General features: G+C 32.2%; 1 protein-coding gene across 3 annotated transcripts in view; it reads right to left on the reverse strand.

Annotated features, from left to right (window-relative positions):
- The window catches only part of LOC140437298 (uncharacterized), a 94,819-nt gene that overhangs the window by 51,857 nt on the left and 26,663 nt on the right, over window positions 1-16,299 (reverse strand). For all 3 annotated transcript variants that reach the window (XR_011950360.1, XM_072526737.1, XM_072526738.1), the window contains exons 6-7: window positions 11,082-11,279; window positions 10,824-11,030 (exon numbers count right to left, since the gene is read on the reverse strand). Coding sequence is in view for 2 of the 3 variants with exons in the window: in XM_072526737.1 (XP_072382838.1) it covers window positions 10,824-11,030; window positions 11,082-11,279 (405 nt within the window). In the remaining variant the exon portion in view is untranslated. The remainder of the gene's footprint in view (window positions 1-10,823; window positions 11,031-11,081; window positions 11,280-16,299) is intronic.

The raw sequence follows: 16,299 nt of genomic DNA on the forward strand, positions 1-16,299 counted from the left end.
ATTTACTACAAATTGAGACAAAATATCTATTTTCTTTTCCTCAGAAGTCTTTTTTCTACCATCCCGTTTCTTGTTTTCGACAGAACCAGTTTCACAAAATTTGGTGACAAGTAGTCTATAGTAATGTCGATTAATTGGACGATTCGGAAAACGTTCATTAAATATTCTCTTAGCTTCATGGTAGTTACGGCCTGCTTCGCTAAATATTAAAATTGCTTCACATTTGTCTACTAATCTACGAGGTGGTGCCATTTTGATTGTTATGAATTTTTAATACTAAAAATTTACAGTTTACCACTACAGCTCACCAAATCTCAAGTTCTTGTCAATATTCTTTACAATCAACAGTGCTAATTGCTTGGTTTTTATGACAGTTGTTAAAAACTATACACGAATTATAACTTTGTGTTTTGAAACGGAGTTTTTTAAAAATTATTTTATTTACAAATTTACAAAAGTTAACAAACAAAAGTTATGAAACAAAAACTATGAAACAAAAGTTAAGTAGTAAAAGTTTACTAGCAAAATATATGAAGCAAAAGTTATATTAATTGAAAAGTCCCTCTATTTATAATATTGTATTGCGTCGTTTCTATTCTCCTATAATGTGCAAATTCTGTGGAATCCAGTGGCGTAACTCCTCCCTCACTGAGTCCGAAAAATAACGGATTATTTTTGGGATGCTGGTTTGTGGAATCTTCTTCAATGCCGGAATCTTCTTGTAATTCTATATCATGCTCGTTCCGTTGCTTTGATCTTCGTTGTTTAATCCTTCCTCTAATTGGTACTAATTGTTTGGCCATATAATTAATTGCGTAAAGATTTTCAAAGTCAATTTTGGTAATATTATGGCTCTGGAATTTTTTTATATTTTCTGTAGAAAAATATTTTATTTTTGGTAAAATTAGAGCTTTCCCTCTATGAATTTTGATATTATTATTGAATTTCAGTTGGTTGATTATCACTTCACAATCTTCTGGTATACTGATGAGAGATGGGCTGTGTACTTCGAAAATTTGGTCTCTCTTGCACTTTGATTGGACTCGTTCTGATGTCGATGGCATTATCAATACTTCATTATTAGTTACTTGTTCGATAATGGATTCTTGGAGAGTGACTTCTGTGGTAAAGCATTGGGTTGAACTTTGACCATTGAGGAAACGCAAGGTGCAATTGTCTTGTAGTATGGTATCTTCTTTGCAATAGTATGTTTCTTCTAAAATGGGACATTCTTCTTTCTGTAGGTGCGTCTCGTCAGAGGTTCGTGCCAAATAAGGGTATGTGGGAGTGAACATCTTGTTCTTTTGAATTATTGGGTAGATATGGTAAAAATCAAGGACAGTTGGTTTTAGGATAGGAATGTGAATAGCAAAGATCAATTTTGAACTTGAAAAAGTTACTTGTGTCCCTAATAGCATGTAATACGTTAAAATATTTATAAATTTTGGAATTTGAGAAGGTTGGTAAATACTGTGCAAATATTTAATCATATCCTGAATTTCCTGACTCGAAATAATTGAACTATGTAATGTGTTTAATTTTGAAAACATAATTCCATTTGCTATATTTTCAATAAAATCTATCATATTCTGACAATCTAAATTTATCTGACTTATGGTACCTTGAAAAGTAATATAATTTCCCAAACTGTTTATAGTACTTTGAATTTCTAATTGGAACTTCTGTAAGTTATGTTGCAGTTTTTCTTGGTTTTGCCAAAGTATTTCTAAAGGTTTGTTGTAATGATCAATTAGTTTTTTGTATAAAGATATTTGTAAGTTCGTTTCATGAATAATTTGTTTCTGATTATTTTCCAGTAATTCTATTGCTTTATCATATCTATCTCCGTCTTCTGAATCTAAATTTCCAAATAAGTATTTATTAACTTTACCTAGGCCATCAATTAGGCCTCTTTTTGATCGAATATGGGGATAGATGTTTTCTAATTTTTTCTCTAATGTATTAATTAAAACTTCTGTTCTTTCTAACATGTTTTCTGCCAATCCATGATATGAAATAGGATTTGAGGCATTAACTTTCACTACATTAGTTTTTATTATTTGAAAATTAACTTTAAGAGATTCTACTTGTCTAACTATTTCTTTTAAGTTTATATAATGGATAAATGTATGTTTACTATAAATTAATCTACATGTGCCTAATTTAATTGGGAGTAAAAGGTTTTCAAGAGGTGTTATATTAATGTCGATGTCAACTTTAACCTGGTGGGACGTCTGGTATATCATCTGTATCAGAATCAAGACGATTATTTTCTTCATTTTGTTGAACCTGCAAAAAGTTTCTTTTATTAGATCTAGGTTTGCGAACTGTGCTTTTATGATACAATCCTTTATCTGTTTCCAACAACAAGCCACGATCGTTGACAATAGTTGTTTGTTTAAACTTAGGAAGTGCTTTGTTGCGACTTCCACTTTTAATGTATGCTTTGTTTTCATTTGTGTAATCGTGTGGGTCTGACCTCGTTAAATTGCTTTTTTCTATCTGTTGGTATTTTACGTTTGCATTTCGTTCATGTATTTTATCGTATAATATTTTACAAGATTCTTTATGATTCTGCACATATTGTGATAAAATTAAATGATCATTGTTGTCGAATGGGTCTGGATTATTTATATGTCCTTTAATGATTTCAAATGGCGTAAATTTAGTAACAGAATGAATTGAATTATTATATGATAATATGCAATGTTTCATTAATTGTTCTACTGACATGTCTTTATTCGTTTCTCTAAGGCATCTAAAATGTTCTATTAAAGAGGAATGAAAACGTTCTACCGGAGAATTCGAATTGCTGTTCTTAGGAGTAGTAAAATGTAATTCTATTTTATGTAATTTACAAAAATCTTCTAAGTCATAGTTTTTGAATTCAGTGCCGGAGTCAGTTGTTATTTTATAGGGTAATCCATGATGTGTGATATAGTTTAACAAACCATCGACTATTGAAATTCCACTAATACTAGGAATTTGATATGCTTGTCCGTATCGAGAAAATGCATCAATTATTGTAAGAAATGGTGTATTGGATATTCTAAATACATCCATATGAATATGATCAAATGGCTTAGAAGCCGTTGGTGTAAGATTAAATTTAATGACTGGTGGGTCTCTATCATATTTATTTTTTAAACAAACTTGACAATTGTTGACATACTGTTCTATATATTCTGACATATTGGGCCAGTAGTATCGTGAACTCATTGACATTTTTAGCTCATTTATACCACGATGTCCTTTTTTGTAAACATGATAATAATTAAGTTTTTCTTTTTGTTCGTCGGTAGTCTCAATATCATCTAATATTTTTGTACAGTGCACAAATTTGAATGCAGAATTTTTGAAGTAATTTTGCAATGCAACTACAAATGTTTCAGGTGATAGTGGTGGTCTAAAATACAAGGCATATAATTTTCTTGGGTCTATATAATCTTTAACAAAATGTATGATTCCTTTTTGCATATCTCTTTGAGGTAAGATAACAAATAGTCTTGTGTTCTCAAATATCTTTTGTGTTTTAGTTTTTATTTCATTGATTTCTCCATAGGTTAATAATATTTGATTTTTGTATAAATTCAAGGCTCGGTCTGTGATTGGTATACTAAGAATTGGATTTTCCACCGAAGTATGTACTGTATTTCCATCAGTATCTTCATTTCCACTTGGATTAACATTTGGGGGTCTGATTTGTATATCCGATATTATGTTTATTCTTTTTTCTTGTTCATTCTTGTCATCTAATGTTTCAGAAATTTCTTCATTGCTTAACTCAGGAAGATAAAAGTCATTTGGATCAAACAATTGATCTGTAATTTCTTGATTTGGAACTGATAAATTTTCTATTTCTTTTTGTATTACATCATCTATATCATCAAGATTTACACACAAAGATTCAGATTCTAGTACATTTATTTCATTATCGGTGTCTATTCGTGAAAGACAATCCGCAACTTTATTAAGGGTTCCTTTTTGGTATTTAATTTTATAATCAAATTCTTCGAGTTGTAACCGCCATCTCACTAGTCGTGAATTAGGTTCTTTTAATGAAAACAACCATTGTAGTGGTTTATGATCTGTAAAAATTATAAATTCTCTTCCAAATAAGTATGGTCTAAAGTATTTGCAGCTCCATACTATAGCTAATAATTCTTTTTCTATAGTAGAATAGTTTATCTCTGCTGAATTTAGGGTCCTTGACGCATATGAAATAGGATGTCCATCCTGTGATAATACTGCCCCAATGGCATATTTGGATGCGTCTGTCATTATTTCAAATTTTTTGTTAAAATCTGGGTAGGCTAGAATTGGTTCTGATATTAACAAATTTTTGCAAGTATTAAAGCAATCGATAAATTCTTTTGTGTGTTCTATTTTATGGTCTTTCTTCAGGCAAACTGTTAACGGTTTTGTTATTTTAGCGAAGTTCTTTATAAATTTGCGATAATATCCTAAAAGACCTAGAAAAGATTTAATTTGTTTTTGTGTTCTTGGAATTGGAAAATTCTGTATAGCTAGTATTTTGTTTTTATTGGGTTTAATTCCTTCTGGTGTAACAACGTGACCAAGAAATTCAACTTCTTTCTGTAGAAACTCGCATTTATCCAATTGAATTTTTAAACGTGCTTCTCGTAGTTTATGAAATACTAGTTTTAAATTTTGAATATGTTCCTGTAAGCTAGTACTAAATATAATTATATCATCCATGTAGACCATGCATATTTTGTTTTGCAAATCTTTTAGTACTTCGTCCATTACCCGTTGGAATGTTGACGGCGAATTTTTGAGACCAAAAGGCATTCTTAGAAATTCATAATGACCGTTGTCTACGCTGAATGCTGTTTTCTCTATAGATTTTGGATCCATTTCGATTTGGTGAAATCCGCTGGCTAAATCTAATGTGCTAAAATATTGTGCTCTTCCTAATTTATCCAAAATTTCTGTAATATGGGGAATTGGATATCTATCAGAAATTGTTTTTTCGTTAAGCTTTCGATAATCTATGACTAGACGGTATTTTTTCTTGCCTGATGCATCTAATTTCTTATTAACTATCCATATGGGTGAACTCCAAGGTGAACATGATGACCTTATGATTCCTTTATCTAACATTTCTTGAATTTGCCTTCGAACTTCTTCTTTGTGGTAGTAAGGATATCTATAAGATCTACAATGTATAGGAACTTCATCTGTAGTTTTTATGATGTGTCTGACATTGGAAGTAAATGTCAAGGGATCTCCTGCTTTTAGGAATATATCTGAAAATTCTCTACATAGCTTAATTATATTTTCTCTTTCTTCTGAATTCATGTGGTCTGTCCTTATAAGGTTTCCTAAGTCTATTTTGTTTCTTTTACTACATTTCTCATTAGGTTTTTTGTTAAAATAATTGAAGTTGTATAATTCATAATTTGCGTTTTCAAAGGGGTATACGTCTATTGGTCTTAGTAAAGTTATCTTCAAAGGTTTATCTGTCGTGTTTATTATTTCCATTATAGCATAGCCATTTTTTGCTACTGTTAATGTTTCAGGTACATAAACTGCTTCTAAATATGTTTCTTCAATCATTATTTCTCCATTAGGTATACTGACAGGAAGAGGATAAAGCATTCTTTCCTGTGCACCTATAGTAAATTCAAATTTAATATCCATTGGTCCTCTAAATTTTATCGGTATCGTTACATTGTTATTATACAGTTGTTTATTAGTAAAATCTATAACTAAGTTCATTCTCATCATATCTTCTAATCCTAAGATTCCATCAAAATATTCGTGAAAATCATATAAGATATAATGAATATAAAAGTTACTTCTGAATTCTGGAAATGCTGGTATTTCAGCTTGATATTTAATAGTCTTAGTATAAAGAGCAGTTATAATATCTACATTTGACTGGTATATGCAATTAGGAAAATATTTTTCGGCGATACTTGGTCGTAGCAAAGACCTGGCACTACCGGTATCAATTAGCAATTTTATTTTTGAATTTCCTACTTCAATATATGGTAGGGGATTATTCGAATTTATTTCTATATTGACTGTTTCCTTTCCGAGGCATCTATCTGAAAATTTTGGTCACCTTGACCGTTTTGTGGTAAATCGTACTCAGAATTTCTAAAATAGCTATTTACTTGTTCATGTTGTGGTTCTCTTGGATTATTATTTTCGTTTTGATAATTATTTGTGTATAGCTCCTCAGCTATAGTATCAGGAATTCGTCTAGGGAAATAATTTCTCCGATAATTATTGTATTTATTGGGATTTGATCTAGCGTTTGAATTTAATGTATTTCTAGATGCTATTGACATGGGTTGTGGCTTAGGTAACCGATCATTAGGAATTCGGTTGGGTCTGAATACATTACTTTCTGGTCGGAAGTTTGTGGAACGATTCTGAGATGTGAAATGATTCTGAGAATGTTGGGGTGCTAAAGAATTTTGGTTTTGATAACCTTGATTTCGATATAAAAAGTTAGAATTGAAAGGGTTTTGATTTTGATATGTAAAATTTGGATTTGTTTGATATTGATGTGTGGGGTTAGAATTTTGGGGACGATAATGGTTGCTAGGTTGATTTGAGAACTGGGTTTCCTAAGGTGCATATTATTTTTAAGAACACCTGTACATCCTGCAATAAAAGTATTCAGTGCGATTTTATCACAATGGTTAATTTGGCATAGTTTATCTGCATGCTCTATACTAGTATCGTTACTTATTCTTTGGGCTACATTGCTTTTTAATAATTGTATTCTTGTTCCAAAATTATGGAGTGTTTCATTTTTAAATGGTTTAGTTCATGTTAGTTCTTGCATTAAGCAGTCTAAATCACGTCTATCTGCGAAACATTGTTCTAATGCTCTCTTTATACTACTCCATGTCGTTAGTTCCATACGATTTCCTACTAGTGCTTCTGCTTTTCCAACTAGTTTATCTTGTATGCATTCCAAAATGTGTTTATTTAAATCTGGATCGTTATATGTAGAATATGTTTGTATTAGTTCGTTGCATCTAAAGATAAATTTGTTGAGAGTATTGGAATCTCCATCGTAGGGTTTAATATTTTTTAGTTTTGATTTGAGAAAGTCCCAGTTAAGGGGAGTTTGAGTTTGAGTTGCAGTAGCCATATTTTCAAATAAAATTATTTGTCAAAATATCTCACAAAATTGTATAGAATTATGTATTATAAAAAAATATATATATACGCAATATAAATATGTTTCAAAGATTTTAAATATTTCAAAAGAATTATTCAATAAAAATAAATATTTTCAATAACATAAATATGTATTAAAAATGAATAAAAAATATCAGTATTCTTATTCAAAAAATTCAAATTCTTATTCAAAAATTCAAAAATTAATCTATCTATCCTCACAAATGTATGAAAGGAAAGGCGAAAAGGAAAGGCACTTACAGTTATCTGAAGCACCTGCTTCTCTTCTCCGAACTTTTGCTTCCTCTGGAACTCTGCTTCTTCTCGTTGATACCACTGTAGGGTAGAGGTTCGATTTGGATACGCACTACGATGTTGAAACACCAAAAACCGAAAAAGTTCTATCACTTGATGTGTAAAATGTTCTTTTCCGATCCGCACGTATCCTACTGACTGTGCCAATTATAACTTTGTGTTTTGAAACGGAGTTTTTTAAAAATTATTTTATTTACAAATTTACAAAAGTTAACAAACAAAAGTTATGAAACAAAAACTATGAAACAAAAGTTAAGTAGCAAAAGTTTACTAGCAAAATATATGAAGCAAAAGTTATATTAATTGAAAAGTCCCTCTATTTATAATATTGTATTGCGTCGTTTCTATTCTCCTATAATGTGCAAATTCTGTGGAATCCAGTGGCGTAACTCACGCCAACTAGATTATTTAAAAAATTGTTCTAACCATGATATGTTTTAACGACACAAAAGTATTTATTCTACAAAAAAATAATTCGGTATAAACGTTCAAGAATAAAAATTAAATAAATTTGTTATACCGAATGTCCCATATTAAAGCAAAACCAGTGTACCTACTTTTGTATTGTTGTATCGCAAAGTGTATCTCCAAACAATAAATCGTTATTAACAAACAGATTCTTAAAGTTAAAGTAAAGTGTGATAGATTTTAGAATTCTTTTTTTCAAACCCTTTCCAACGAACTATCGCACGACCCCCATTGCCTTTTAAAAAATCTGAGGGGGTAGCTGTCAAGTGAAGAGGATGAAAGGGGGACAATTTTTTTTATGTTATAAAATACCTCTATTAAATTAAAAATTGACGGGTCCGAGCGTTTTTCATCTTTTTCTTAAATAACGGAGTTCACTAGGGGGGGTAAGACATAATATCCACACTGTATAATATTTTGTACATCTATATTGTACCGTGGTTATCTGGAAACACGTGGATCACGAACTCAAATTTCATTAAAAATGTATAAAATACTGAACTAACTGATATTGAAAAATTAATTAATTTGACAAACCCTTCGATCCTCAACTGTCCTCGCGTACATTCTATATCTATATCATGTACACAGAAGTGTACATCCTATGACACTTCTGGCTTAAGGGTAATTCCAAATACTAACAGCTACCACTTGATTATCAGTCGTAACATTGTCCCTTCTTTTAGAATTGCGACCCTGCCGGTCCACTGTCTCCTCGATACGGGGCCAACCGATACAGGTGTACTATCTTCATTTTTGTTCTCGGTCATTTAATTCGATAGACAACATAATTAATTCGGGCTACCATGGAATATGGAACTTCTCATAACTTCCACAGCTTTGTATATCGCCCCTTATAATGTACTGGATTATATAATCACACCTAACCTCCTTCCTTGAACCCGGTAAATTTAGCTCGTATGTCATATCGAGTTTTCATCCTTTGGCTCTTAATTCTCAAATGTTCTCGAACCTTCACATGAACATCGTCAATTTTTCAGATAAGTTTTGGGTGTAGCTATCGTTATATTCTTCACGGGGTTCAGGAGTTCCAAATAATAGATCAACAGGAAGCCGCAACTCATTCCCAAATAAAACTTTCGCTGGTATTTCGCTTGCCGGCTTATTGATGGAACTTCGATATGCAAGAACAAAGAGCTGGATATAGTTATCCCAATTATTTTGATGTTCATTGACAACAATTTAAAGATGTTGAAGTAAAGTTCGGTTGAATCTCTCAACTATTCCATCCGACTGAGGTCGTAAAGGTGTGGTTCTGATCTTACAACTCCCAGCATCTGACATATTTTTTTCGAAGAGATTCGATGTAAAATTTCGACTGTGGTTGAAGTGTATTTCTCTTGGAACTTCAAAACGACAGAACAAATTATTAACCAGTACTTCAACGACTTTCGAGGCTTCTTGATCAGAAAGAGTATATGCCTCGTACGAAGGATTGTGGAATTCCAATGGTCTCCTGGTTTAACCTAGGTCCTTATATAATTAGCCATAACTAAGGGTTCCTTTGCTTCAACTTTGCCACAGTGGTTCTAGTCTTCTGAACAAGGTCGTCTACTTAGGGTATCAACATTATGATGTTGAGTACCTTACGATGTTCAATAATAAAACTATACATCTGCAGTTTTTCCAGCCACCGAGCAATATCTCCTTCGGGATTCTTAAATTGGAGGATCTATTGAAGAGAGACCTGATCCGTCCTGGAAGTATTCCAATTCTTTCGACTTTATAATACCCACGTTGCTAATATCAGCGTCGACTATGAAACTTGCCTTGAAATATGGTGATGACAGTATTGGTGCAGTGGTGAGGGAGTCTTTCAGTCTATCAAAAGCTTTTTGGCACTGTTTATTTCAGTTAAACTGTTGGTCTGCTTCCGTTAGCTTATGTAAAGGTTTTGTAATGTCAGCAAATCCTCTTACGAAGCACGATAGTAAGAAAAAGAATCTCAATTGATGCTTGTCTACAGGGACTGGACAGTTCTTAACGGTTTTTATTTTCTCATTTGAAGTGAAAATTAAAACGTCAATAAACTTATTTTAAACTTAAATTGTCGCTTATTCCCAATAAAAATAGTAATCAGTTATTGTCATAGCTGCATGTTAATATTATAAATAACCTCTGTTGGAACTATAGAGGAACTATATAGGAAAAGTAGAAATTAAGATACTTAAGGGTTCTAGTTAACATAAAAAATGGAATATTAGTTTTAAAAAGAAGAATTCAAATGGAAAATATTGCGTTTAAAAAAAAAAAGATAGGAGTAAAAAATAAGCTAAAGCATAAAAAATTAACATTTATGACATAAAAAATGGCCAATAGTGATATATGAACCATGGAATACAAGAATACATAAAAATTAGAAAATAACGAAAATGGTAAAAGACAAGACAAAATAGAGAAGGTAGAAGACAAACTGGTTAATAATAACAAGAACAGAATGGATATCGACAAGTAAAAGAGTCAGAAATAGACCAGATGTACGATAGAGGGAATAGGTGAAAGAAAAATATGATAATGGGAAACATCGAAAAAACTAAAATACAATGAAAAATGAAAAAACATTCCAGATATTTTTAAACATTCAAAGCGTAGACTTTCCCCATAAACTAAAATATTCAAATAGAAATAACTCCCACAGAAACACACAGCTTATATGATATAGTACTTGTAGTAATAATTATCGCGGTCTTGTTACTGTATATAACAATCATAAAAGTAAATGTGCCTGCATAAATTTGATGCTTTAATGAAAAATAATGTAAGTATAATGGACGATTGTGAAATATTTTAATGTTTTACATTTAAAAATCAAGTACGTTGGCAGTTAATACAACAAAACAAAAAAACCTACATACCACTGTTTGTGTTGGCAACACTTTTCATAAGTGTAGCTGTGTCTTTTGTTAAACCATGCATATTTTTCACAGTATCATCTAATTTACTGATAGCGGTTCGTTGAGCGGCTGCTAATTGATCAATTTGTGGAATATTGTGAAGTTGGTTTGGTAGGTTTTTAACAATCTTTAAAATTTCTTGAAAATTAGACTTCTGAGAATCCAAACCTGCAACCCAATATATTTTTACAGTTGGTTAACGTTTTAAAATATACATACCATTATTTGTTTTCTCCATGAGATTGTTGGTATTGCCTCTCAGAATATCAATGTTTTTCATGGTAATTTCTAATTTTTTTATAGTTTCTCGTTGACTTGTTGCCAATCCTTCTATCTGAGGTAGTTTAAGAAGTTGATTTTGTACATTTTTAATATTTTGTAAGATATCTTTTGCACTAGATTTCTGGAAATTGACCGCTAAAATCATAAATGTTTTATAATTCCTGTAAAATAATGTATTTAAAAAATTATTAATATTGTTATATTAATAATTTTTTAAATACATTATTAATATAATAAATATTATTAATATAACAGCAATATGAAATAAAACTTAAATTATTTATCTTTCCTCTACAATTATTTATTGAACTCTGAAAGTGACTTTTTTTAAATCTATACTGATATTTACTTTTTAGAACCTTGCATATAGTTTATAGTATATATTATACAGTAGACTTGGTTATTCACCGTTCCGTTTTATCCGCCGCACCATTTATGCGACAAAATATACTTTTAAAAATAGTCCGCCGCGTGCCAATGACTGTACAGCAGGAATTTGGCGCCAGACCAAAACAGGTGATTAACCTCCCCCACCCCAGTCCACGCACACAATACCTTGTCTTTCACCTTCACTTTAGTCAGAGTATATTTGAGGAGCTCGCGTGCAAAACCGAATATATATACACTTTTTACACAAAATCATGTTTTGGTGGTTTCTGGATCTAAGCCATGATATCTATAGGTCTACATATTGATTTGCAACCAAAACCGTATGAATCCCTCCAAAATCGTTAAGCAAAACTGGTTATATCCAAATTTTGCAGGCAAAAGCGGATATATCCAAATAAACAAGTCTGTGCGCATTCTGTTGCAATTTTTAGTTCGTTACTGACATTGGTTATGATCACACGTGCTTTCAATCGTGCTTAATAAAAGTAGTGTGTTTACGTTTTACGTTAAAAATTGTATATTATGGAGGAGGATATTAGTGTAAGTGAAGAAAGTGATGGAAGCAGGAAAAGAAAAAGACGCGAGAACAAAAGGGAAGCGAGTAAAAAGCAAAAGTAAGGTTAGGTATTGTTTTAAAATTGCGATTTTACTAATTTTTTTGTAATTTTAGGTATTTAGATCCCGACCCTAGATTAGAAGGTTTTACACGTCCTTGTAGTCATGATGGTAAAACATATGAATGCTGCAAAGTGAGTACGTAAGATATTATAAGTCTTAGAAAACAATTTTATAGTAACGAAGCGAAAATCCGCCAGGATATGTTTTTATGTAAATATATGTCTGTTGTGCCAGTTAAACGACGCAGAAAAAATAAAGAAATGAAAGAAAGGAACGCAACAGTTTGTTACATGTTAAAGTCTGGTAAAAATATGGTTAGGGTAACTAAACACAGACTTGTCACTGTTACAAAGGTTTTGGAGGAAGGAGGTGTTCCGAAGGAGAAAAGGGGAGGTGATGGAGTATCCAAGAAAACTGCATCAAAAAAAGAAAAAGTACGACAATATATTGGTTCTTTGCGTGGTAAAGAAAGCCACTACAATACAAAAAAATCGAAACGTATATATCTTTCTGCAACTCTTTCTGTGGCAAAGCTGCATAAAATGTATAACAGGCAATGTAATCCTGAAGATCAAGTAACCTACGATATGTTCAGAAATATATTTTTAAATGATTTTAATGTCGGCTTCTCATCCCCTGCGTCAGATATATGTTCCAAGTGCACCAGGTTAAAAGAGCAATTAAGACACACAAGAGACCTACAGCGAAGACAAAACCTCATTATGGAGTACCGCGTCCATAGAAAAAGGGCAAACACTTTCTATGAACTCGCCCAAGAAAAACCTGATAATAGCATGACCTTTTGTTTCGACCTTCAGCAAGTTCAACCGCTACCCCGAACACCAATCGGGGATACGTTTTATTCTCATCAAATTAGTTGGTATGCTTTTTGCTGCGTTCCTATGACGTCTCGTAATCCGATATTCTATGTCTGGACCGAAGATTTGGCTGGAAGAGGGGCCATTCAAATTGGTTCAGTCAATTTCATCATCTTCATCGTTTGAATTATGAAGGAGTACATCTTCTCAGACTATTATATAATTTGACAGAAATAATAATAACATTTCCAGTCCGAGAACATAGCTTTCTACCTGCGGACCGATCATTCGGTATAGTTGAGAAAATCTTGAAAAGACATCCAGTCATAACGTCTAAAAAAAAATACATAGAAATGTATTTGGAAGTAAGTTCGGGAAAAACACTTGGTTCTGACTGGCAAATGTATGATGTTAAAGAACTGGAAAAACTGTATAAGAAAATAAATGGAATTTCTGAATGCAAAAACTCCACTTAAAAAAATTTGTGAATAAAAATAATGAAACTACTATTAAAGTAAAAAAGTTTCAATTTTATCGGTTCACAGCATCAGGTGACACACCTTGGGAGTCTCTTGTCAAGAAGAGAAAATCAGAAAATATACGGCTAAGTAGGTTACCATTGAGTAATTCAATACTAGATAAGAAGAAAAAAAGTTTGAATCATTTGATGAAAGAGCATTTTGGTGAAGATTGGCGAAACAGGGAAGACCTTTTGTGGTACAAAAATTTATTAGACAGTAACGGAGAAGAAACCGTAGATATTTCGGAAAATAATGAAACCCAAGAAGATGGAGACAAGAGACTGCAATACATATTTAAATTTGTTCGTTCTATTTTTACAAATATTACTTTAACTAACTTGTTTTGTTTATTTAATGAAAAATAAATAATTTTTTTCGCTCACAGTGTATCATTTTGTGTGCAAAACCGGATATATCCAATGTTTTTTGCTAATAACGCCGAGTTTTTTACTTTTTTTTTTATAAAAAAATATACGTCATTCAGTTGGTAAACCCCATTAAATTGAAACTGTTTTCTCAAATTAATATAATTTTTTAAAATAAATATGTAGGGTATTTTTTTCATCTCCTGAAAAAACTTTAAAAGTGGATATATCCGGTTTTGCACGCGAGCTCCTTATTTAGTTGCTAAAATAGTACGCTTTCGTGGAGACAACTACTGTTTCTTTTTGTGAGTTCAGTGCACAGTAAGGTTATTTGTTCGCTGTAACGTTTTGAGTACCAGTACTGTTTAGTAAAAGTGTTTACTGTTTGCAGTCAATCGCAGTTATAGAAAAACAAAAAAGGAAAAAAATTCTCTTATCAATGCAAGACAAACTAAACGCATTAAAAAGCGGATCAGAATTGGAAAAATGGTGTTCTTTAACGAGACACTGAAATCGACTTGAAAGACAGAAAAACTATGAAAAACATTGATTACGTTTACGTAGATTCGTCAGCTGTCTATTTGCGGTGAAAAATTGTCATCAAACTTTGAAGGAATGGCTGTATTTAAGAAAATGTTTCAAGCATTTATTAAAGTTAAAAATTTAACAGTAATTACGTTTACGTAGATTCGTCAGCTGTCTATTTGCGGTGAGAAATTGTCATCAAACTTTGAAGGAATGGCTACATTTAAGAAAATGTTTCAAGCATTTATTAAAAGTAAAACTTTTACAGGTGAGCAAATATTTAATTGCAATGAAACAGTTCTTAATTGTAAAATGTTGCCCAATAAGAGTCTTGCAGCTAAAATTGAATCAGCAGCTCCTTGCTGTAAACGCAGCAAAGAGTGAGTAACCATTTTGGCCTGTAGCAATGCCACATCAAACCATAAGATGGAACTGACAATGATTCAAAAGGCAAAGAGCCCCCGAGCATTTAAGGGAATTTCAAAACACGCTCTGAAAGTGAAATATTGCAATCAGAAAAATGCATGGACGAGCAGTGAAATTTTTAAAGATTGGTTCTGAATGGATTTCGTACCATCAACAGAGAAGTTTTTAAGAGACAATAATCTACCAAGAAAAGCAGTTTTACTGTTAGATAATGCGCCGAATCATTCTGAACTTAAAGATGGGGATATAAAGGCTATGTTCCGTCCTTCTCCTTCGAATGTCACAGCTATTTGTCAACTTATAGACAAAGGTGTTTTGATGCTGAAAAGATCAATTTGAAAAAGGTTTCCTACTGGATTTCAAGTGCAAGTCATGGGATAAGGTTGGGACAAAAACAAATGCTAAATCCTGGGATAAGCTGTTAGGAGAGGATGAAGAAACCGCGGACAACACTTCGGATGAAGACCATGAAAATGGTCTTCATCCGAAGTGTTGAGTAATAAAGGAGCAAAAAGTAATAAAGGAGATTGGTTTTCAAGGGATGACTGGTATGAAATAACCGATGAAGAAATTGTTACTTTTGTTAATAGTGAAGGTCGTGAAGAAATCAAAGAACCAGATACTGTTAAGCCCCACAAAGTTTCTCTTGAAGACAAAGTAAAAATTTTGGAAGCTGCATAAAATATGCCGAGCAACAATAAGAAGCCAGAGCTATCGATATTATGATGTTACAGAGATGGCAAGACTTGGCAGCAACAAAAACAGATACATCACCAAGGCAAATGAAAATCCCTAGTTTTTTTCGCATATCCTAAATCGTTCTATCTGCAATGTCCGATGTAAGTCAATATTAAACTGATTCTAGTTTTATTTTAATTTTTTTTATATTAGTATGTACATACAGTATCTTCTTCTGCTAGTGCCTATCTTCTATGGATATTGGCTACCACAATGGCCTATCGTATGTTATTAGCAGCTGTTCGAAATATGTCTGTGGTGGGCATACCTGTCCACTGTCTCAAATTCTTAAGCCAGGATATTCCTGGCCTCTATTTCCTTCTATTTTCCCTTCTAATATCAATAGTAGGATTCTGTATTTATTTTCATTTTTCACTATATGTCCGAAGTATGCTAACTTTCTTTCTTTAATGGATTTCAAGACTTCAGGTTCTTTTTGTAAACGTTGCATTACTGCGTCGTTAGTTATATGATGTACATATGATATTCTGAGCATGCGACGATAGCACCACATCTCGAAAGACTGCAACCGTCTGCAAGACGCATCAGTGAGTGTCCATGCCTCTGCTCCATACATAAGAACAGAAAACACATAACAATTAAGAATTTTAAGTCGGAGATGTAAGTTCTAGGTTAAATTGCAGAGAACTTTCTTCATCTGTTGGAAGGCACTCTTTGCTTTTTCGATCCTACATTTAATCTCGTATGAGTGATCCCAGCTGTCTGTGATGTTGCATCCTAGGTATGTTATTTT

Source organism: Diabrotica undecimpunctata, chromosome 3 (genome assembly GCF_040954645.1).
Source record: "Diabrotica undecimpunctata isolate CICGRU chromosome 3, icDiaUnde3, whole genome shotgun sequence".
Taxonomy (NCBI): Eukaryota; Metazoa; Arthropoda; class Insecta; order Coleoptera; family Chrysomelidae; genus Diabrotica; species Diabrotica undecimpunctata.